The 22,823-nt window shown below is 36.3% G+C and overlaps 3 protein-coding genes across 3 annotated transcripts; all 3 read right to left on the bottom strand.

Annotated features, from left to right (window-relative positions):
• Positions 1 to 1,494: 1,494 nt before the first annotated feature.
• Positions 1,495 to 3,461, bottom strand: LOC147507519 (NAC domain-containing protein 73-like). Its single transcript, XM_086600229.1, has 3 exons — positions 2,886 to 3,461; positions 2,589 to 2,778; positions 1,495 to 2,156 (listed from the first exon to the last, which is right to left on the bottom strand). Exons 1-3 carry the CDS (start codon positions 3,030 to 3,032, stop codon positions 1,621 to 1,623), a joined length of 873 nt encoding a protein of 290 aa, XP_086456355.1. The 5' UTR covers positions 3,033 to 3,461; the 3' UTR covers positions 1,495 to 1,620.
• A 10,965-nt stretch (positions 3,462 to 14,426) lies between these two features.
• On the bottom strand, positions 14,427 to 15,227 carry LOC147507518 (uncharacterized). The gene has a single exon (XM_086596289.1). It carries the CDS (start codon positions 15,225 to 15,227, stop codon positions 14,427 to 14,429), a length of 801 nt encoding a protein of 266 aa, XP_086452415.1.
• A 30-nt stretch (positions 15,228 to 15,257) lies between these two features.
• On the bottom strand, positions 15,258 to 16,603 carry LOC147507517 (uncharacterized). The gene is made up of 2 exons (XM_086596288.1): positions 15,986 to 16,603; positions 15,258 to 15,764 (listed from the first exon to the last, which is right to left on the bottom strand). Exons 1-2 carry the CDS (start codon positions 16,601 to 16,603, stop codon positions 15,258 to 15,260), a joined length of 1,125 nt encoding a protein of 374 aa, XP_086452414.1.
• Positions 16,604 to 22,823: the final 6,220 nt, after the last annotated feature.

The raw sequence follows: 22,823 nt of genomic DNA, 5'->3' as shown, positions 1-22,823 counted from the left end.
CTATTTCAACATGATAAAGTGAACACAAGATTTGACATGTGATTATGTGAATGGCACAAAATTTGACATGTGCATGCCTACTTACAATTTAACTCACTGTTCTTTTTTTCGACTCTTTAATTCTTTCAGTTCATTTCTATGAATGAGTCGAGGTCTCCAAGGTCTACTTCAAATGTATCGATTGGCCATTGCCTCTGTGAATGTGTCTAGGTCTATAAGGCTGAGTCTAATGGTTTTGGACTCTTCATCCTTATTCCTCAATTTAACCGTGTTTTACAGATATAGATAAGGAAAATGGGTTAAATGTTTTGGACTCTTCATCCTTATTCCTCAATTTAACCGTGTTTTACAGATATAGATAAGGAAAATGGGTTAAATGATTTTACGGGTATAGAATGAAAACCTCGACAAACCACTTCACTTCATCTGGCTCAGAATAATAAAGTAAGTCTTACCACTCCACTTAAACTGGCGCGGAATAGAAAAGTAAGTCATACCACTCCATTTGAAGTGGTTTGGAATGTACTCTGTATGATTGTATCTCAATAATACTCTCTATATATAGAGTAAATTACAGATAGAGAGTGAAAACCTCCTCAAAGTGTCAAAAAACTCTATCCAATCGGAATGCTAAACCGTAGGTAATAGACTATTAGTTGATAGAGGGGGTGGGGAATTCCCCATCTCGCTATCAGTTGATAAATAGCCCAGGCGACACTTGAACACACGTCTGAACAAAAGAAATGTTGGACGCCATTCGTCAGCCCCTATCTATTTCTAAAGTCATAATTTGAAAATTTTAAATTCGGACGACACTTGAAATAACGTCCCTCTTTAAATGTCACTTCATGTGTCATCCGAGTTTAAAATTGAACTTTTTTACGCTTCTCCATTAGGAACAATAGAGAGTGGATATTTATGGACTATATAATAATTTACAATTGGAGTTGTAAAATTATAATGACACCTAGATGAAGCCTATGTGGAGGTGTAATTTTACACCCCCCATTGGAAATGCCCTTAAAAATTATATATTATACACTTGCACCCCTACACGAGTGAATCCTGGTTCCGTCCCTGGTGATAAAGAAGTACCACAACCATTTGTTTTGAGGTTTAATTGTTGATGAAAGTGGAAGCTAACCATCAGTCAATGAGGAGACTGAAATCTGTGAACTTTTGTGTGTGCATGTGTTTGAGAGAGAGGTTGCAATTAATTTATTCCATAGACAAATCATCAATGATGTATCCAATAACTTGTAAGAAATTAAAACATAAGAAGTTACAAGAAGTTATATAGTACGAGTCATCTTTGTACACTTCCAGTCAGCATAAGTCTCTTTCCAAAGGGAGCAATGACCCCTCAGGGGCCCCTTGTACAAAGCCTGCAAGAGACCTACAAAAATTACGAAAATACTGTTATTATGTTCAACTTCCTACGTAAATCTCCAAAAGAATTAATCCCTCTTCGATCATTACAGTAACTTTTTCGGTTTTATTCGGATCCCGTCTCATTTATTTCTACCTCATAAACTTACCAAGTTGATTAACTTATTTTATTTTCGAAAGGCCAGAGTCTTGGTTTTGATCTACTGCCTCATTTGAAGAGAACGATATATGTTAACGCAGAAATGAAGATCCATCAGCATGGACTATGAAATTTGGAATGTGATTTTGTTGGTTTGCTCTATTATGACCACTTTGATCATAGGCGACAACTGAAGTACTATAGTAATCCACAAGGCCAGTGTCGTTAAGAGTTGGAACAACTTGTCCGCTTCGACGTTTTGAACTGTTAGGAAGTAAATCTTTCGCACTCGAGGTACATTGTCTAGGCTGTGTCTGGTAGAACACCTTTGAAACAACTAATTCTCCATCTCTCTCTTCTTCATTGTTACCTAGATGGTACTGATGCATCACCCAGTTTGTTTTCTCAGGCTTCCTTTGCTTGCCATAGTTTGTATAGAGAACAAGTATCTTCTTGTAACCTTTTGTTTTCCCACCAACAAAAACAGGTCTAGTCTTTCCTGTTTTATGCCACCGGGTCTCGCTTCCATCATCATCTGTTTGAACCTTCCTGCGCTTTCTAGTCCCTGTTGTGTATGCCTTCGAAGGTCGATGAAAGAAGTGGCGGATCAGCCCTTCTTTATTTGCCCCTACATATTCAAATCAACGCATAAAATGGTCTCTCCATACATGACGGTTTAATAATATATATATTCCATGCAAAGTAAATGTTCATACTCCCACCCGGCCACCCCCTCTCGAAAGAAAAAAGAAAATTAAATTAGTATAAATATAACATATGCCAAACTATTGTAGAAAGAAGCCGCCCGTAATAACCTTGAAACAAACTAACCAGTGTAACGCTTTGTAATGGAAGAATCTATCTACTTTACCTTATCTGTTTCAAGATTTGGTTTGGTAATTGGCTAAAATGAACAGATTATGGCTTCAGTTTTATAAACACAGTCCTTCATGATATATACAATTCCGTTCCTCATAACTTCATTACTAGTATTTAACATTTACATACATGGTGATTAAAACAAAGGGAAAAAAAAGTATGGATCTTCAAAGATCATCACCTGGTAGCTTCTCAGGATGTGTATAACAAATTCCGTCGTCTCCTTCAATGGTAGGAATAAATTCATCAATGAGAGGATGAAGCTTGAGAATATCAGACCGAACCTTTCCCTCTAAGTGCTCAAGAATCTCTTGGTCAGTTGGATCAAACTTAACTCCCGCTGGTAGTCCTGGTAAATTGTGGATTCCAGTCTGAATTCAATTCATTGAAAATTTATTAACAACACGATATAATTAAGGTCAAGTAAATAGTACTATTATTGTAGCACCAACAAGAAGATGATTAACATGATTACGACCTTTTCTTCACACTGGATCAGATGACCACATGAAGGGCATGCTTTGCTGTGATTTACAATAGATTTTTCTTCAGTAACAGGTCCAGAGGACGGCGATCTCCTTTCAATACCACTGTCTTCGTTGCACTCGTCATTGCACCATGCCATCTTTCCTTATATTGCTCTTATGCCCATCCCACAGTGACCCTTTTTCTCTTGTTCCCTCAACTTCTCCAAACTTAGCAAATCTTTGGGAGAAGTAACAGGTACATAAAGATACAAAAGAAAAAGAAGGGGTAAAAGAAAAGAAACTTGTATAAATATAAAGTATGTGAACCTCAGTCCTGTTGTTCTTGAGGTAAGGGAAGGAATTTAGTTCTCTTTCACTTTTTTTCTCTTTTCTATGATTGAGTTGAATCCCCCCACCTCTTAGTTCTAGAGAGAGAGAAAGAGATTCTACCTAGCTATTAATTACAGTACAACTACAAATAATCTAAATTTCCTAAAAATGTAAATGGTTGCTTGCATCTTAAGTTTAGCTATATTCATATATGTCTGTTTTAATTTGTATTTTGTTATTTTCGTAGCTATATACACAAATGGCATTGTATTCAAAAAATGAGTTTGACATCCATTTTTCATTGTACAAAGCCAGGTGGAATATTAGACCAAAACATTTCAACTTCCTACTTTATTAATTGATGGGGACATATACATCTTTATTTTGGCGCCCTACATACTAAGAAATTTAATTTATTTCCTCAAACCTTTGACTTCAACCTAGCTAGATTGACTTTGCATATTTGCCTCTTGAAGCCTTGTACTTCTTCTGCACATATATAGCATGACCAATTTTGATTGAATTGCACTATCAATGAATGTTCGGCTAGATCTATAATCAAGTTTTAGCCAATTACTTTCGCAATCTGCCATCAGATTAGTGTTAATTACAATAGTATATGATTAATAATGTGTATGTACAGTTTACTTATTATGTAAGGTTAGTTTATATGTAAGAACATTTCCAATAGGGAGTGTAAACCATATAAGATGTAAATCGCAGATAATTAACTAATAGATCGAGTGGAGAATTCCCCATTCGGATACAAGTAAAAGACTTGGGTGTCACTTGGAGTACGTGACACACGAGTATAATTAAAATAAGTAATTTATGATAATGTAAAATAAGCTTGGACGTCCCTATTTAATTTTAATTCGGAGTGACGCCTATGTTTTAAAGTTCCAAATTTGTATTAGTTTCCCTTTGATGATGTTCGTTGTAGATGTCTTTATACTATACATTAGAACAAGTCCAATGGGGTACTACTATATGGGCTGCTAAAAGCCATATAGCACCCCAAAAACCAAATAACCATTGTGATGGGGCTAATAGAAGCTAGGGTCTTAAATTTGGCTGGTGTGATATACCCAGTTAAATTTGTGGTCTTGTCTAGCAGCGGCTAGCAATAAGTTTCGGGGAGACGTTTCTGCTGTAGTACTTTTACTGTTCAATGGACGACAAACTACTTTCTGCCGTCTGTCACTATTAACGGTATTGTTTACTATTAATGTTCAGTAGATAGTGACAGACGGTAAAATGTAGTTTGCCGTCCGTCCACCAATTCCACAAAACGCTAAAAATAAATAAATCCCAGTAGATGTTTTTCATGTTTTGGCATATCAAATTTGACTGAGTTGCTAAAAAATCTAAAAATCCTAAGTGCCCCCTCTTTGGACTTGCTCTTATAGTGAATATAGTGTAGGGAGTTGTGAATTTTTAGTGGCACCTGTGTGGAGATGTTACTCTACACCCTCCGTTGGAGTTTGCCCTAAGGCTGTAAAAGAGCGCACATGCATGGTATTAAAAAATCACAGAAATTGTGATGCACTTTAAGATCATTCAGAATGTTGACAACGCAGTTTTCCAATAGCTATATGCCTATATTATGTATCTTATTAAAGTTCAGAGACATCTACACTGTGTTATATACATAAAGTTTTTTGAAGGATATCTGCAAGTACAGGTATTGCATTGCATGTAATGGTAGTTCATATTATTTTTGGTCCTTCATTGAGAATAGTATACACAATTAATTAATGTCTATGAATTGGATCGGTCAAACCTTAACTACATATACTGGAGCAACTACGGCATGGAGAAAAGTCAATATAGGGGCAGACAAGTGTGCGAGACATGACGAGAATTTAGGCAATAGAGCGAGTGTGTTTGTGGTGGGATGCGAAGCCAAGATTTCTGACCAACATCGAAAATCAGCTTAGCACCTAATTTTGCTTTGTTAACTACTGCATAAAGCCAGCTTGTTGGCCTTTTTGCTTGTTTGAAGTTTTGTTTTTTTTTTTTTTTTTTTTTTTTTTTTTTTTTTTTCCCTACTGGAGCAGTCTACAATTTTTTGTAATAGCAGGGAGGTAGGTCTCCAAAAACATAAACTAAAAAATGGAAGAAAAGAAAAGAGAATAATAAGAAAGAAAAAGATCGAAAAACTTTGAGTGGAGATAGGGCAACCTGATTGGTGAAGACGTTTCACCATTCTATCCAAAAGAAAGGTTTCTTGTTGCACATGATAAGTCTTCATGAAGAAATGAAATTTATTTATGGTGTTGGTTACAATATTTTTATTTTTCTAACATAACATATACTTGGAAATTTTTCATATTTCTTTTATGATGCAACCTTCCCTAGTGCCATGTATATCTTTTCACACACTCTAGGTTGACATTGCAGCCGAAATTTCTTTCTGCACTTATATTATGTTTGCTTCCATTTCAATTCTTCACGTTATTGTCCTCAAATAGGACTTTTGGATTTTATCTAAGAAAAAGATTTGGTAACTGACTAAAATTGATTAAATTGTAATCTCGTACTCATGAAAGTTGAGTAATTATATTGGACCCTAGCCCTTTTATGTACAAGTTACACATTTTAATGGGCCTACCATGAAAGTTAACCTTAATCCCAGTGTAGTGTTTGGTAAACCTATACATCAAAGTTGATGTGATATCTACCCTTATGCACGTTTGTACGTTTCTTGGTCGAATAACTGACGCCGAACTCAAGCCCGACCCAAAAAGTATTCTGAATAAAATTCAAACTTTGTTAGACATTGGCTGGCTACAGTACACAGGGTAATTGCCTGAATCGGCCATTCTAAATCGACATTGTCCTCCAACCGGCCATGCCTTTCAATTTTGACCAATTCAACGGATTTTTGATCCTTTTATCCTTCCGTACAACATTCTCTCTCTCTCTCTCTCCTCTTTGTACTTCTGATGTTGACATGCACAGTCATATCTATCCGTTAGATTCTCTTAGCGATACGTACCAGCAATTAATGACCGTTGGATTTCAACCTAGTAAAAATGAAAACGGACTTTAGCTATTGTGGGATCACGAACCAGTAACTTATGGTTCTACTATCATCAATTTCTGGTTTGTTTTTGTTGTACGGACATGAGACAACGTTCACCTTGATTTTTGTGCCAAACTATAAAAGTGTTTTCAAACCTCCAAAGGTTCTAGTTTTTTTACTTCATCTTCTTGGTTATCCTGTCCTTCGTGATTTTGGTAAGGTTTATCATGGAGGACAAGAACACAAATCTTGATAATGGATTTTTCTAAGGTTCATCTTCTTGATTATCCTCTCCCTCTACGGTTCTCATTGTTTATTGAAATGTTTTGAGCTTTGGTTTGTTGTCTTCAGTGTTGGTTTCTTTCTAGGTCGTCTTGGGTTTGTTTTTACGTAGTAGTGTATAGAGTTTTTTATGGTTTCCATAGTTGTGTTTACTATTTCCATATTGATTTTGTTCTACCCTTGTTCTTGTTGCATGGAGTGAAAAAGTATGTAATAGGTGAGGTGAAATTGAGAGTGTTTGATGTGTATATTTTCTTAGAAGGATTCATGTGTCTAGTGGAAAGTTTGTTGATGTACTTGATGAACAAGTCCCTTTCTAGATCGATGAAAAAATGGATTGAATACTTGAATATGATTCAAGGCATGATTCAAAAGCAGAAGAAAACAACTGAGCAGTCATTGTGGTGAGCTTGGATTGCCTTTTTTGGTTCCGTCAGGTTTTAGCAATGAAGACTCTTTGGATGCCACCATAAGCGACACTTACATGTACCATCAACAACTTGGGTTTGTTTTTATGTAGTTGTGTATAGAGTTTTTTTTAAGGTTTCCATAGTTGTGTTTACTATTTCCATGTTGATTTTCTTTTTGCATGGAGTGAAGAAGTATGTAATAGGTGAGGTGAAATTGAAAGTGTTTGATGTGTATATTTTCTTAGAAGGATTCATGTGTCTTGTGGAAGGTTTGTTGATGTACTTGATGAACAAGTCCCTTTCTAGATCGATGGAAAAATGGATTGACTACTTGAATATGATTCAGGGCATGATTCAAAAGCAGAAGAAAACAACTGAGCAGTCATTGTGGTGGGCTTGGATTGCCTTTGCAGTCACGGTTCCGCTAGGTTTTAGCAATGAAGACTCTGTGGATGCCACCATAAGAGAAACTTACATGTACCGTCATCAACTTGGGTTTGTTTTTACGTAGTAGTGTATAAAGTTTGTTTAAGGTTTCCATAGTTGTGTTTACTATTTCCATGTTGATTTCGTTCTTTTTGCATTGAGTGAAAAAGTATGTAATAGGTGAGGTGAAATTGAGAGTGTTTGATGTGTATATTTTCTTAGAAGGTTTCATGTGTCTTGTGGAAGGTTTGTCCAAGCGCATGAAATTGAGTTTTTGCCTTATCGGTGCGGGTTACGCGGGTTTTAGCAATGAAGACTCTGTGGATGTAACCATAAACGACACTTACATATACCGCCAGGTTTCGACAACTTGGGTTTCTTTTGAAATCCCACTTCCACTTCCACTTCACAGATCACCTTATGGAGTTTTGGAAATGTTTCACTATATAGGTTTGGGCATGAATAGATGTAATGGTATTTTGTGGTTTGTGAAACGGCCAGTTCATTGTGCTTGAATGTCAAGCCAAGATGGCATTAATGTTCATATGTTTTGTTTGTGATTATATCAGGTGTACCCTTATATCACTGTTGTTGTTTATAAGGAGATAATGAGACCCTAATAGAAAGAAATCTATATGGAAACTCAATAAGAAGAAAAAAGAAAAAATGTATTTAACATTCACAAAACTGGGCTGGACGTGTTATTCGAAACGGAGGTAATTGGCAGCGTTTTATGTACGATATATCAGCAACTGAAGCCATAAACAAGAACACAATTGAGACTATCAGGTTGACTTTAATATACACATATATCTTACGTACAAAATATTATTATCCAATAACAAGTTAAACAAAAGTTAACTTTGATAAGTTTATTCAACCCTTTATTCAATATCAAGTAAAGTAAAAGTGTAGCATTTAATAACACATACTGAAGTTGAGAAGTAGCATCTCAGTGCCATATTTCACCATTGTTCACACCCAACTTAGTTACAAGCTTGTCTGTAGTTCAATCTTTAAAAAAATTTCTTATACAAATAGCCAAAATGTTAGGAAGCTAGTCCCACCCTTTGTAAAATGACCAGACTCAAAAGTTGCTGATAGTTAGAACGTCTGAATATGTCTGCGTACTAAGATAAAAGCGGTGATATGAAGAATCTAGTTTGGGTGGGAAAAATCTTTGACACGTGTTAGGAACGATATGATAGCATTAATTATTCGCCGAACAGTTGAAGAAATGATGGGTTTTTAACCTTTAACTGGCACGTGTCGGTAGTAATATGTTTGAGCTATAAGGACTGTTCAGTATTTATTTTCAGACCAAAAAAACCGCCCAAATTGAATACCTTGAATCCCTAATTTTCTGACCATTTCCAATCTTTCAAAAATGAGAAAACTTAATTTGACTGTATGTCACTCGATAAAATGCATAAATTGTTCAAGATATTCACTACTGAAGAGAGGGAAGATTTTGAGAAGTCTTGCTTCGGTAAGTTTTTAAGCATTAACGAGAGAATGCACACCAATACTACGCTAGTGTATGCTGTTTTGGGACACCAAGTAGGTAAATTTTGCTACCGAATCGGTAAGAAGGATTTGGTGTTTAAAAAAAGTGATGTTGCTCTTATAATGGGTCTTAGTGTGAAGCCGGTTTCTAATTCATTCTACACGGCAGACATCAAGATCCCATCCCAATTTCGTGCAAGATTTTTTAAAGGAACCACGGTTTCAGAAACATAAATATTGGAAGCTAGAAACTTGGCAAAATCAAGTATTGGTGAAGAAAGTCAGAATGATGTGTTTAGGCTGAATAGGTTGTATATACTGTTGCAAGTTGTGCTTCTAGGATCTACTAGGACAGTTGATGGGAGGTATATTGATCTAGTCGAGAATTTAAATGCATTTGATAGCTTTCCTTGGGGCACACCTCTGTTTGAAATGTTGGAAGAGTCTTTGGAAGACATGTCGATCTAACCTGGTGAGTGTTAGAAAGGATTCTTTCGCAGTTTATGGTTATTTAATTTGTTTTGTTATTTGGGTATATCTTCACATCCCATCTCTTGGGGCTCGGAGACAAGTTGATGGTAGGTTCCCCAGAATACTAGATTGGGTAGACTTGCCTTCTAGAAACATACATCTACATACTTATCAGAAAAAGCTTCAACCTCTTAAGGGGAAGGCAGTGGTGTTGGAAAGTCTAGATCTTTCTGAAGGGGAACTGAATGAAGAAGTGCTAAAGGATGCTTTGGGGCAACAACCCATGCAAAGTGGTGTAGCAGTTTCAGGGACATACAATAATGAGGAACTTTTTCAAAGACAGGCAAAAGTAATTAAAGGCCTTGTAAGTAACTTGTTTTCTTTTGACATTTGAGTACTCACATAATCTTATAATGTTATAGAAGTTGTAATATGATAATGGAATTGCAAATGTTGTTAGGACCCATGTTGTTAATGAAACACTGATAATGTGTTGTTATTGAACTGCATGTTGCATCATTGTTTCATATATGAGGCAGTAATATGTTATGGTACCATGAGTGAGGTATTGTGAAACCATATATGTCAGCAACTACAATGTATACATAGTGAAGTGGGATCTTGCATGTTAAACCCAGAATGATAATAGGGTACCCATGATAATATATGGGTAACCAGTTTGACATGGTTACCCTTTTGACATTTGAAGTACTCATATAATCTTATTTAAAAGTTATAGAAAGTTGTAATATGATATGGGTACCCTATTATATAGTCTTGAATTGGAATTGCAAATGTTGTTAGGACCCATGTTCTTATATGAAGCACTGAGAATCTGTTGTTCTGGAACTGCATGTTGCAGCATTGTTTCATATATGAGTGAGCTATTGGGAAACATGATATGTCAGCCACTACAATGTATCTGTAGTGGTTTACAAATAGTGAAGTGGGATCTTGCATGTTGATCCCAGAATGATAATAGGGTACCCATGATATGGGTAACCAGTTTTTGACATTTGAAGTACTCATATAATCTTATTTAAAATGTTATAGAAAGTTGTAATATGATATGGGTACCTTATTATATAGTCTTGAATTGAAATTGCAAATGTTGTTAGGACCCATGTTGTTATATGAAGTACTGATAATGTGTTGTTATGGAACTGCATGTTGCATCATTGTTTCATATATGAGGCAGTAATATGTTAATGTACCATGAGTGAGCTATTGCTAAACATAATATGTCAGCTACTACAATGTATCTGTTGTGGTTTACAAATATTGAAGTGGGATCTTACTTATATTCTTTGTTATGTGCTCTGATTAATCTAAAACAGGTCAGTAAGGAGGTTAGGGTTGTTGGGGATATACTCCAGAGTGAAATAAGGAATGACATGGAGACAATAATTCAAGAGATTGCTCATGGTGGGTTGAAAGGTGGTATGAAAAGTTCAGAGGTTGAGGTTATGAAAGGGCTTGGAACAAGGGGTAGAACAAGGAGTAGGAGTAGAACAAGGAGCAGAAGTTTAGAGGTTAAGGTTATGAAAGGTGCTGATGCTAGAACAAGGAGTAGAACTAGAATCCCAAGCCCAAAGAAGCCAAGCAATGTAGGCTCTGATGCTAAACTAAAAACACCAACAAGGTCTTCCCAGAAGAAGTCTACCCTGAAGAAGTCTTCCCAGAAGAAGGTTCACTCATAACCTAAGAAAGGGAGTTCATCTGTTTCTAAGAAAGTTACCTTTGAGGTTTCTCCTAGTTCCTCAAATAAAAGAAAAAGAGCATTGGACAAGGATCAAAGCCTTGAAGTTGTGGGAGATACTTCAATACCTACTCAGTATGAAAGAAAGAAAAGGAAAGTGGTCAAAGTTTGTGGTACTCGAGTTTAGCCATCTAGGGCAAGAAAAAATGAGGCTATAAAGGCTAGTGAGAGGCAAAATTTAAGGAAAAAATATCAAATCAGTGAGAGAACAAGGGAAATGGAGCTGAAGCTTAAGGAAGTTGAGACACCCAAACAGAGAAGGAAGTTGATCCAGGCTGAGTCAGACGAAGATGAAGATGTTGCACAACAACAAAGAGGGCAAAATGATTTGGAGTCAGTTGCTGTAAGTGCTTTGCAGAAGATTAGTGAGGTCATACCCAGAGGGACATACCAAGAACATAGTGTGGAGCTGGAGGAGGACCTGGTGGGGGTACAGATTGCTATAGTACCTTATGCTGAATCTTCAATGCTTGATCATGTTCCCTTTTACTCTTCTTTGTCATCTGGGGATCTTGATGGGGTATTATATCCTTTGGTATCTGTTTTAGTCCTTTCTCCTGGTAATATTGATGGGGAAGCAGTCCTGAATAGAGAAATGGAAAAATTCAGTTTTGTTTCTCTATTGGCTAGAAGTGCAGAGCTCTCTGACATAACTGAATTGCCAGCTCTATCACCATCAGAAGGAGTAAGCACTGAACATGATGTGGCAGCTGTAGATAATGATTAGAACAATGATGGTCAGCATGATGCTGGTGATGTGGAGGACCCTGAGGTGGTACTCATTCACACTCAGATGGAGAAGGAAATGGATAAAAAAAGTGCAGAGAGTGGCTGTAGAAGAAGGAGGAGGGAGAAAAAACTGGGAAAAGAAAGTACTAGTTTATGGGAAGTGAAGATGGGAAAGGACTGTGACTCATTAATTAAGGTTGCTCTATCATCAACCTTTTACAAGAAAACAACTACCACAGGTGAGATAAATGTTGTCAATTATTATTGGAGAAAGTGTAGTAGGAAGAAGAATCAATAGAACTCTCCAGATATGAGAGTTTTTGGGTATGATCAAGTTATTTCAGTGCATAATTTTCATTCGTTATATGGAAGACAATGGGTGGATGGTGAGGTAATGAATCTACCATTAGTAATTTGCTCTAAAACTATCAGCAACTTGGTATTAATGTGCAAAGTAAACTACTACAGAAAGTTAATTGTTACTAATTCCTATTTGATTATTTTATAGGTTCTCAGCTTATATGTCAAGCTATTGATAAGGTGGTATAAGCAGCACTGTAAGGAACATGCCATTCCGGAAGATGATCGAAGTATATACTGTTGTGGAGGATGTTTACTTTGCTGTGAGTTCTCTATACTTTAATACTAAGTTTCTGTTGAAGCTTACTCACTAATCTTACTTAAGTTTGATAAGCTTAATCATCACTTTGTGGATGTAGATGAGAGTATGGGATAATCAAGAATAAGCTACAAGACCCAAGTTTTTGAGCTGCAAGCCCAGAGGAAAGAGTGGTTAATGGTTTGTACCATACAGATGAAATTATGAAAGAGTATTTGGACCCCGTTGATGGAAGGATTAGAAATCAACCGCTTTTGATCTGAGGGTAAGGGAGTAATTGTACCTCTTCAAGTTCATGGTAGTCACTGGATTGTTGACGTCTTTAACTTTAAAGAGATGAAAGTGTGCACCTATGATTCTCTTGGTGGAAAGCAAATTTCTGATGAATAACTAGCTTTGGAGAGAATGATTCCTTATGTGCTTAAGTGTTGATTCAAGCTCCACTGTTGATTTGAACATACCATGGGCTCGTGAATTTGTTAGTGTCACACAACAACCAGATTCCAACAGCTGTGGGTTATATTGCCTGCCTTTATTGATAGTCTTCTTAGAGGTGTTCTTGAGAGGGTAAACAATATTGACATGCAACCATTTAGAATGCGGCTGAGGATTGGAATGGACATTATATCCTGTGGATTAAATCCAGATGAAGTGGGAAGAGAACAAAATTTGAAAAGAGGTTGATAGAAGAAAGTCAGCACCTAGCAGCTACTGGGACAGAGGTACTGAAGCAAGTTGACATTGGCATAGAGCTAGAGAGTGAAGCAGATTCAGCTGGAATTGACAAAGAGCTCAAGGATGCTGAAGCAGCTACTGAGATAAAGGATGATGAAGCTGGAAGTAAGCAAGTGGACAAAGATGTTGAACCTGCTACTCTGAACCAAGTGGAGACGGAGCAATGCTAACAAAGTGAAGCAGATGCAGCTACAAGTGAGGAAGTGCAGGAGGATGTTGAACCTGCTACTGAGTGGGTCCAAGTGGGGATGGAGCAATGCCCACAAAGTGAAGCAGATGCAGCTGTATGTGAGAAGGAGGATGTTGAACCTGCTGCTGAGTTGGTCCAAGTGGAGGCTAACCAATGCCAACAGAGTGAAGCAGATGCAATAGCTGGAATTAAGCAAGTGAAAGAGGATGCAAAAGCTGCTACTGAGGACCAACTCAACATTAAACCAGTTGAAGTGAATCATGATGAAACAGCTGGAAGACAGGTACAGCTGCAGGATGCAGAAAACAACAAAGGTAAAGATGCTGAAGATGGGTCTGTTGACTAGCAGGAGAACATAGTTGAAGATAAGAACTAGGGGACATCGAAATGCTCTCATTTTCAGATGTTTGTTATTATTCCGTTATTATTTTGGAACTTATGTGTCTAATTTCGTAATGCTCTGTTATGATAAACATAATATTTTGAAGTCAGTGGTTTGTTAAGATAACGTATCTAAACAATAGACAAAACACCTAAAATTAGTATTTGTTTAGATAATTTTCAAGTTACAATCCCAAGTGTTTCAATTGAGGCGTTAATTTTATAGTATTTTTTATAGTATTTGTTTTTTTGCTACCTTACATATTGATAACTTCATTAGACAAAACACCTGCAAGTATAAACAACAAAATACCATTACATTGATTCCCAAATAACTTACATAGTCATTGAAAGGCAAAAGAAAATTCAAATAACATTATTTTGAAGGGGTTTGAACTTAGTGGTTTGTTTAGATAATGGCCCTAGATAACGTCTCTAATTTTCAAGTTACAATCCTAAGTGTTTCAATTGTAGCGTTAATTTTATAGTATTTTTTCTAGTATTTGTTTTTCTGCCTACATATTGATAACTTCAATAGACAGAACACCTGCAAGTATACCCAACAACAAAATACCATTACATTGATTCCCAAATAACTTACATAGTCATTGAAAGGCCCAAGAAAATCCAAATAACATTACAAGATTAGTTGCTGATAGTACTTATATTTGTCGCTGATGGTTAACTCAAATGTTGTATTCGTTGGTAAAATCAGCCGGAACCCCAGCTGAAAAGTCAATCCAAGCAACATCATCTGTCGCATTAGGGCAGGTTGCTCTGTTGTGTCCAAGGGCACCACAACGGCTACACCTTCTCCTTTCCACTAGCACACCCTCTCCTTTAGAACGTTTCCTCTTTTTTTGGGGCCTGCCAGGCATTACCTCATCTGTGGGAGGACGAACCATGATGTTGTAACTTCCCCAATGCCACTGTTCTTTGCCCTTCATCAGTGTCCAATTCTCTTGATAGGTATCCATCATCGTTTCCTTTGAGTAGCACGGCAGGCAGAAGTCATATACACAAAACCGACCATTGTCAATGGCCTTCATTGCATGGTTGCAAGGAATACCAACTTGTTGAAAAAAACCACATGTACAACATTTTTTTAGTAGGTCAACTGTATTCGTGCGCCCTACGCTGGTAACTGAGTATACATACTCACTAGCCCTTATTGTAGTGAACGACCGACTAACATAACGAGAGGAAATGATTACATCCTCAGTTGATTTCGTCAGCTTTGTCTTTAGCTTCGAAGCCATGACCCGATAGTCATAAAAGTACCTCATAATGTTCATTCGAATACCATTTAACAGAGATGTAATTGGCATAGCTCGCTTAGGCATAATCATCTTATTCCAACTCTCGATATGATTTGTATAACAAATTCCATACCTTCTCATTTCAGCATAGGCAAATGACCACTGTTCCTTCAGAATCTTTATTATTTTTGCGTAACCTTTACTATCACTACACCAAATGCGACACATGATTCTCACAAAGTCAGCTTTATCATAAGTTTATGCAGCGGCCTTAACTCTCCCTTTGGTGTCTTCTTTGCTAACATTGTTGGAGATATGTTGTGCACAAAAGCAATGGTACACATTTGGAAGAATTTTTGTCACTACCGGGAGAATGCTTGTATGCCTATCTGATAATAGAACAAACTTATATGTAGGACCAACTACAACATCTCTGAGTTTTTGAAGAAACCAATCCCAATGTTCATTATTCTCTTTTGGGACTACACCAACTGCAATTGGAAAGCAATGACTATCTCCATCAACAGAAAGAGCAGTTAGGATGACAGACTTGTATCTGCCCTTCATGAAAGTTCCATCAATCATAATCAATGGACGAAGGCACCTTTTGTAGGCACGAACAGTTACGCTATAGCTCACAAACAAACACTCAAACCTGTGCTCGCTTGTTATTATTATATCAGTGTGGTAATCTGGATAAATTTTCTTCAGTTCTTTAAAATAAACTGGCAGCATCTGGTATGATTGACTGAAGCTGCCCCTTATCTACATCGAAACAAAATACACCAGCTCAGGTTACATATGCCTAATAGTTACACGCCATGACAGATACAAGTTAATTGAAAAGATGATACATGTTCTTTATAGCATACTATAAAGAATAATTCGGTGTACATAGTATACCCTAAACATAGAATTGTACTAAGACTTTATATATTGCTACTAGTTATCCTCATAGTTGCTGATAGTTACAATAGTACTCTGACCTTTTCTAACGCAATTTCTCTGGCTCTCCACGCAACTTTATATGTCACATCAGTTAGTTGTGACTGTTTCACCTCCAACTGAAGGTTCTTTGAAGTCAGTTCTTCATTGTCCTTAAGCTTGGACATAACAATTTTTGAAACCCACTTTGCGTCTGCTTGTGAATTTTTAGAAACATCCTTATCTTGTGCACAAGTGTGTGCATATCTAAAAGTTATAACCACCCACATATCAGACCCAGTTGCAGGTTTTGCATACAAATGAAATGGACAGTTAGTTGCCTTACACTTGATTACCAACTTTTGGGAGGTAGTATTGCAACGACGTAAATCAAACATGTGTGCAATTGCATAAGATTTCACGTCTTTCACAAGATCATCTCGAGTGGCGTAGTGCTGACCTACTTTAGGGGGTACAAACTTCAACCCCTCATTACAAGGATTTACAACCTCACTTTGGTTCGTAGTGGTTTTTGGACTATGAGAACCACACAAAGGATCATATCCTTGACGTAGGTCTTCAAAATTCAGATCTTTAGCACCAATAACCCTAGCATCAACCATTCCCTCCAATTCGAAATCAATCTCACCTTCCTCATTGCCATCATTCACAACTGTCATAGGTGTGTCCCCCTACAAATACTCTTGACTTCGATTCGGAGTCGACCATATATCGCCATCATCACGATCGTATTCTTCAACTTGATCATCTTCATCATCTTCAACTACCATAACTTCACCTGTAACAGCATCTTCATATTCATTTTGAAATTCAACATCCTCATTACTTCGAGAACTGCCGATTATGTTTTCTTGAGGAATGTCAGCTGTATCAACTAAATCATTTAGTATTTGAGCTTCATCTTCATCTTCATTTTGAAATTCAACCTCCTCATTACTTTGAGGACTGGCAATTATGTATTCTTCAGGAATGTCAGCTATATCTCCATATGGATTTTGAGAATCAAACTTTTCATAGTTTGGTTGATCAGCATCTTCAATACCAGTGGGATCATCCTCTGCATTATAATAGGTCAACCATTAGTGCACGGACTATCGCGACTCAAACTATAATTATCCCCTGTAATGTTTATACTGCTCACCTTCAATGACAATTGGAAGAGGTATCCTTTCTTCTATTGATTTGCAACTACCAACTGCACTTGAGCTTCCCTTTGAGAACAAATCTAAAATGGTTACTAAATGTGAGTAATTGAACAAACATTTATGCGTAACTAACATATTTACAGGTGTACTACTTGTTCCCCATCCCTCACCTGCCATGACCTTTTCGAACGTCTCCAAGCTATGTGGGACATTTTCAACGACATTTTCATTTTCCACATCTTGCAATTGACGAGTTGTAGTTGAAGGTTGTTCTAGCGGACTGTCTGGGGAACACAACGTTTATAACCATCAGCAACCAAACCATTTACTAGAACTAAGAATAACTAAAATGAAATTAGTGATTTACCTATTGGTTCGTCCACAAGTTTAAATTGATTGAAAGAATATATTTGTCGAGCTAGCACTTTTTCTTTCAAAAAAGATTGTTTCCTTGGAGAATCAGTAATTGGAATTTCTTCATTGAGTTTTCTTCTTAATACAATGTTCTCCACCACTTGATCCAGGACAAACACTCTTTGGCAGCAAAGAAGGTTTAAACGACTCACTACAAACTTGTTTCTTCTTCATACTAGGAATTCCATAACTTGATCCAGGACTTACACTTCTAACCATTTCTTGTTTAAATAGCTCACTACTAACCGGTTTATTCTGCACTCTAGGTTGTCCACCACCTTTTCCAGGAGTAACACTATTTGTTTTAAACAGCTCAGTACGAACTTTTTTGTTCTTCATAGTAGGTTGTCCAGGACTTGATCTTCTAATTTGTCCTACTCCCATACCACATGGTGTGATGACGATTGCTTCATTGATAACCCAAACTTTCATTGCTTTCGTTGGAGTCTTCTTCTGTTTCTTAATCATGTTCAAGTAGTCGGTTTCTTCATCGATTCTACAAGGGGACTTGTTCATCAAATACCTAACAGAAAAACCCAATCTTATGCGCGATGACACAACTTCAACATGACACATGAATCCTTCAAAGGGAGTATCCACATCAAATACTCTCAATTTCACCTCACCCCCTATATACTTCATCACACCATGCTTGTCAGATTTCATCTCGCCATCATAATAAATAAGAATATCGAATGAACCTGAAAAAATACAAAGTTAGCACAATAAAAAGTAGGAGCTTTTAATAAAACGACAGTAAAGTTCTTTCATTTATTGTTCTACATTTATGACATTGTATAACCCTTGTATAAATACCATAATTATGACAACAAAATCAACTTGGAAATGGTAAACCACCATGGAAACCTTATAAAAAAACACTTACACTTCTACATAAAACTACAAAGAAGCAAACCGAAGCATAAACCTACATAGAAACAAACCAACACTAAAGACAACTAAACAACATCAAAACTGACCATTATCGAGGTTTGAGTTCTTTTCATCCATGACAATCCTTAGAAAAATAAAAAAGGAGAAGACAGAGTAGAAGATCAAAAAAGAAGAACCCAGAGAAAAAAGTGTAGCTTTGGAGTTTTGTAAAAACTTTTTGAGGTTGGCACAAAAAATGAGGTAAATATTGTCTCGTCTTTGAATTGCAAAAACAACGTAAAAGTTGCTGATAGTAGATCCATAAGTTGCTAGTTTGTGATCCCACAATAGCTAAAGTCTGTTTTTATTTTTGCTGGGTTGAAATCCAACGGTCATTAATCGCTGGTACGTATCACTAAGAGAATCTAACGAATAGATATGACTGTGCATGTCAATATCATAAGTACAAGAGGAAAGAGAGTGTGTTGTAGAGGAGAGAGAATGTTGTACGGAAGGGCAAAAGGGTCAAAAACCCGTTGAATTGGTCAAAATTAAAAGGCATGGCTGGTTGGAGAACAATGTCGATTTATCATGGCTGATTCAGGCAATTACCCTAGTACAAAATATAGTGAGAGAATTCAGCAAAAGATATATAAATATCGTGATAAGTTTAGAGATATATACAACTGCAAATACCTGTGATATTTCAACGATATTTATGATATTTTCAATATTTTAAGATATATTTGGCGATATTTTGTTCAAATAACAATTTTATTTAATATTTACCATTATATTTCAAATAAATATAAATGATATATCAAGAAATATCTACGATATTTGTCGATATTTTAGATATATCCATGATATTTGCATATCAAACAATATAAAATATCCTCAAATTAAAGAGGGGGATATATTCACGATACATGTCAAGAAATTGAGTGTCAATAAACACCCATATCCTAATATTTTGTACTATGGGTTGGGCCGCAGTTCGCTCATTATTTATTCCGCCAGGTCTTAGCTTTGATGGAGCCAAAACCCAAAAAATGGCAGCCTTTTAAATGATCCATGAGACTTCATAGTTTTTTTTTTGCAAGCATGTTTTAAATGAGATTAGTAACTCGGACCAAGGCCTAATTTTTCGAAATCGGTCGATATATCAGACCCTTCAAAAAATGAAATATATAGGAAATATCAATATATCGGTGGATATATCTCTTTTTGTTGACCGGCCAAATTTTTTGTGTCAATATATCGAGAAATATCAGAAATATCATCGATATATAGCGATATATATATCATAAATATTGGAACAATAAATAAAAAATCAGTCAAAGTCAACAAAGTCAAAGATCAAAATTGGATATATCGAATATATTGATTGATATATATCAATATATTGAAAAATCCGATATATATCGGATCCAAATTGTGTCAATATATCTTTCCGATTTATCTCAATATATCCATTTCAGACCCTTCAAAAAACTAAATATATCGCCAATATATTGATATATCGGACGATTTTTTCGGCCATGACTCGGACAACTCAGATGCTAGCGGGGTTTAAAAACCCAAATATCTAGTATTATTTACCAATAATCAATTTTATATACAAGAAATTGGGTCAAAGGCCTATTTTCGGGTTAAAATCACTATATAGGACGACTAGTGAAATCACCCTTTACCTATTATGACAGATTCCAAAATGAAATTAGTTAAGAAAACCATGTTTGAGGCTAAAATAATCTGCAGACAAATAATATTGACCATGCCATCTTATAATAATTTATTCCAATTATACCCTAATGGTTATGCACATTGAACGTGCATATCCCATTAGGTAAGCACACTAATAGGACATGCACATGCATGCATACTTGTTCAACATGCAACACTAAAAAGAAAGAATAAACATATCTAGAAGGAAAGTGTGGGGCCCACAGGGTCTTCATCTTACAGCTCTAACAGTCTAATCCTATTTTCTGGGCTTATGACGTGGACGAATGTGGGGTTATCTAGTGGATATATGCTATTTTAGTGATCTCAAACAGGCCCATAGGATCTCCAGCCTTTTTGTTTCCTTCTCCAAACACCGCCGTCATCACTCTTCGCCTTCGGCGCATGTATCTATGTCGTACGACACGGGCAAATACTAGTATTCTATAAAGAAGAGCAGTGTGGGGCCAACAATCTAGCAGCTCTAGATCTTCCTCTCTTCTTAAGACGTGGTAGATCTAACATTGTTCTAAATTGGTATATCCAACTTGATGGGACACTCAACATCCAAACCCATTTTTAAAATTTTAACCCCCCACCCACACACACACAATTAGTTGATGGGTATTTATCTTGTGGGCCTGGTTCTCTATGAGTGGGTCGTAGAGTCATCAAGTGCTGCTGGTATGGGCATGGTTCTCTATGAGCTTATTAGCCTGATTCTCTACGGGTTGGGGGCCTTCTAATAGGATCCGACACATTGGAAAAATACATAATGGTTTTCTTCTTCGATCGGTGCTTAAAAGTAGTGCCGCAGGCGCTGACCTCATCTGTGCCGAAAGGCACAGACAATCCTAGTAAACGTATATAACAAGACATATGTGCATGTTATGCAAACTGCATATGCATACCTCAATATGTATGCACACTCAATAGGTATGCACATTGAATGTGTATACCCCAATTAACACTATCAAATCCTATCCTAGTCTTTGTAATATATATCATTAGCAAATTGAAAAACAAGAGGGGGGAGCGAAGAAGAACATATAAGATGACACCAAGTTCTTTGCCTACTTATTCCTCTTTTCTTCATATTGTTTGTTTCTTGTTCTTGTTCTTTTTATTTATGTTTTCATTTTTTCAAAAAATAATAGAATCCTTACTACATTCTTAAAATGAGTTAAACCTTATTGACCTGCAAACCAAAAGAATTTAATTAGGTCACAACTTGCATTGGCATGAGGAATTAAGCTAACAACTAATCTTTATGTAGTATAATCACTCTTTCACTAGGGGGCCTTGAGGTTTTGGGTACCCAAGACAAATTTTGCAAGTGGGGCCTTTATACCGATCAATTTCACAAAAATAGACAATTAAGATTGCGAAAAATTTGTCAGACAAGTTTCCAAAATGTGCAACAAGTTCCTATATGGTGTGGACCAGACATGAAGAACAGGATGCATCATGCGAGTAAGAAATGCACAAGTTTTACTAAGAAAAAAGGAGGATTAGGAATAATGGACCTCAAATTATGGAATATTGCAGCATATTGTGGTATAATATTCAAGGTGGTTACTAGAGAAGAGAGCTTGTGGGTTCAATGGATATGGAATCAAAATCTGAAAAAGAAGTTCTTATGGACAATGACCATACCTAAAAGAATGTTCATGGGTTTGGAGGGGAGTTCTTGAGATGAGAAGTATAGCAAGGAAGTTTATTACATACAATTAAGGGTGACTTTAGATCGGATAAAGGGCTTTTCGGAAAAAAATTCAATTTTTTAGGATGACAATATCCTTTCCACATCCAATCCAATTATTTTTTTGAATGACAATTTCTTTTCCGAATTCAGAAAGATTGAAAAATCAGAAATTTTTGAAAATTTCAAATCGCAAAATTTGTAAGTAAATCGGAAATTTGAATTATATAATCGGATTCTCTTTTAGGAAGATGGGAGAAAAGAGACATGTACTAGAATGACAATCTTGATTTTTAAAGGTGTGAGAGAGACGATTGTTCTACTTTATCTAGGGTTTTATTTGGTTTGTAAACTATATGTAGTTTTTATTTAGTAATTATATGAAATAGGCTGCTAATATATCTTAAAAATCAGGAAATTAATCGGAAATCGGATCAAGATTGGATTTTGTAAACACATCTAATTATGATCCAATTATTTTTCGGAAAAATCGAATATTGGAACACAGATATCCTTGCCAAATTTAGAAAAATATCGGATTGGAATTTGGAAAAATTGGGTTTTCGGAAAAAAATGACACCCCTACATACAATATATCCACAGGTGCCGAAACTCTGCTATAACACGATATCTAGTGTATGGATGCACCTATGAAGGAAGATAACACAGCTAGGAATGTCTTCTTTTTTCCAATTAATGGATCCTACAGTAAGTGAACTTATCACAGATGGAGTATGGAATCACCTAGTTCATGATTTGCCACAAAGTGTGCTTAATTAAGGCAAACATCTTAACAACAAATATCAACACCAACCTTACTGAAGATCCTCTAAGTGTTGTTTGTGTAATATCTCAAGAGAGAATTCAAAACACCTTTTCTTTGAGTGTTCATATACTAAGGAGTTATGGAGGAGTGTTAAGCAACAAATAGGTCTCAATGTACATGCTCCTTACACTAATAGGGAGTGGATGCAACTTATGAGAATTATCAGTCAAAGAAACTCCATGGAAGCTGAAGTG

The sequence above is a fragment of the Coptis chinensis genome, chromosome 3 (assembly GCF_015680905.1).
Source record: "Coptis chinensis isolate HL-2020 chromosome 3, ASM1568090v1, whole genome shotgun sequence".
Classification (NCBI taxonomy): Eukaryota; Viridiplantae; Streptophyta; class Magnoliopsida; order Ranunculales; family Ranunculaceae; genus Coptis; species Coptis chinensis.
The sequence above is the reverse complement of the archived record's forward strand: the minus strand, read 5'-3'. Positions and strand labels throughout refer to the sequence as shown.

What these genes read in the sequence shown, in the direction of transcription:
- LOC147507517 (XM_086596288.1), bottom strand. Translation starts at nt 16,603, where the DNA reads ATGACAGTTGTGAATGATGGCAATGAGGAAGGTGAGATTGATTTCGAA. An exon ending in GAGAAATTGCGTTAGAAAAG is followed by an intron (nt 15,765 to 15,985) that starts GTCAGAGTACTA and finishes GTTTCGATGTAG; the next exon opens with ATAAGGGGCAGCTTCAGTCA.
- LOC147507518 (XM_086596289.1), bottom strand. Translation starts at nt 15,227, where the DNA reads ATGTGTCGCATTTGGTGTAGTGATAGTAAAGGTTACGCAAAAATAATA.
- LOC147507519 (XM_086600229.1), bottom strand. Translation starts at nt 3,032, where the DNA reads ATGGCATGGTGCAATGACGAGTGCAACGAAGACAGTGGTATTGAAAGG. An exon ending in TGATCCAGTGTGAAGAAAAG is followed by an intron (nt 2,779 to 2,885) that starts GTCGTAATCATG and finishes AATTGAATTCAG; the next exon opens with ACTGGAATCCACAATTTACC. An exon ending in ACATCCTGAGAAGCTACCAG is followed by an intron (nt 2,157 to 2,588) that starts GTGATGATCTTT and finishes TTGAATATGTAG; the next exon opens with GGGCAAATAAAGAAGGGCTG.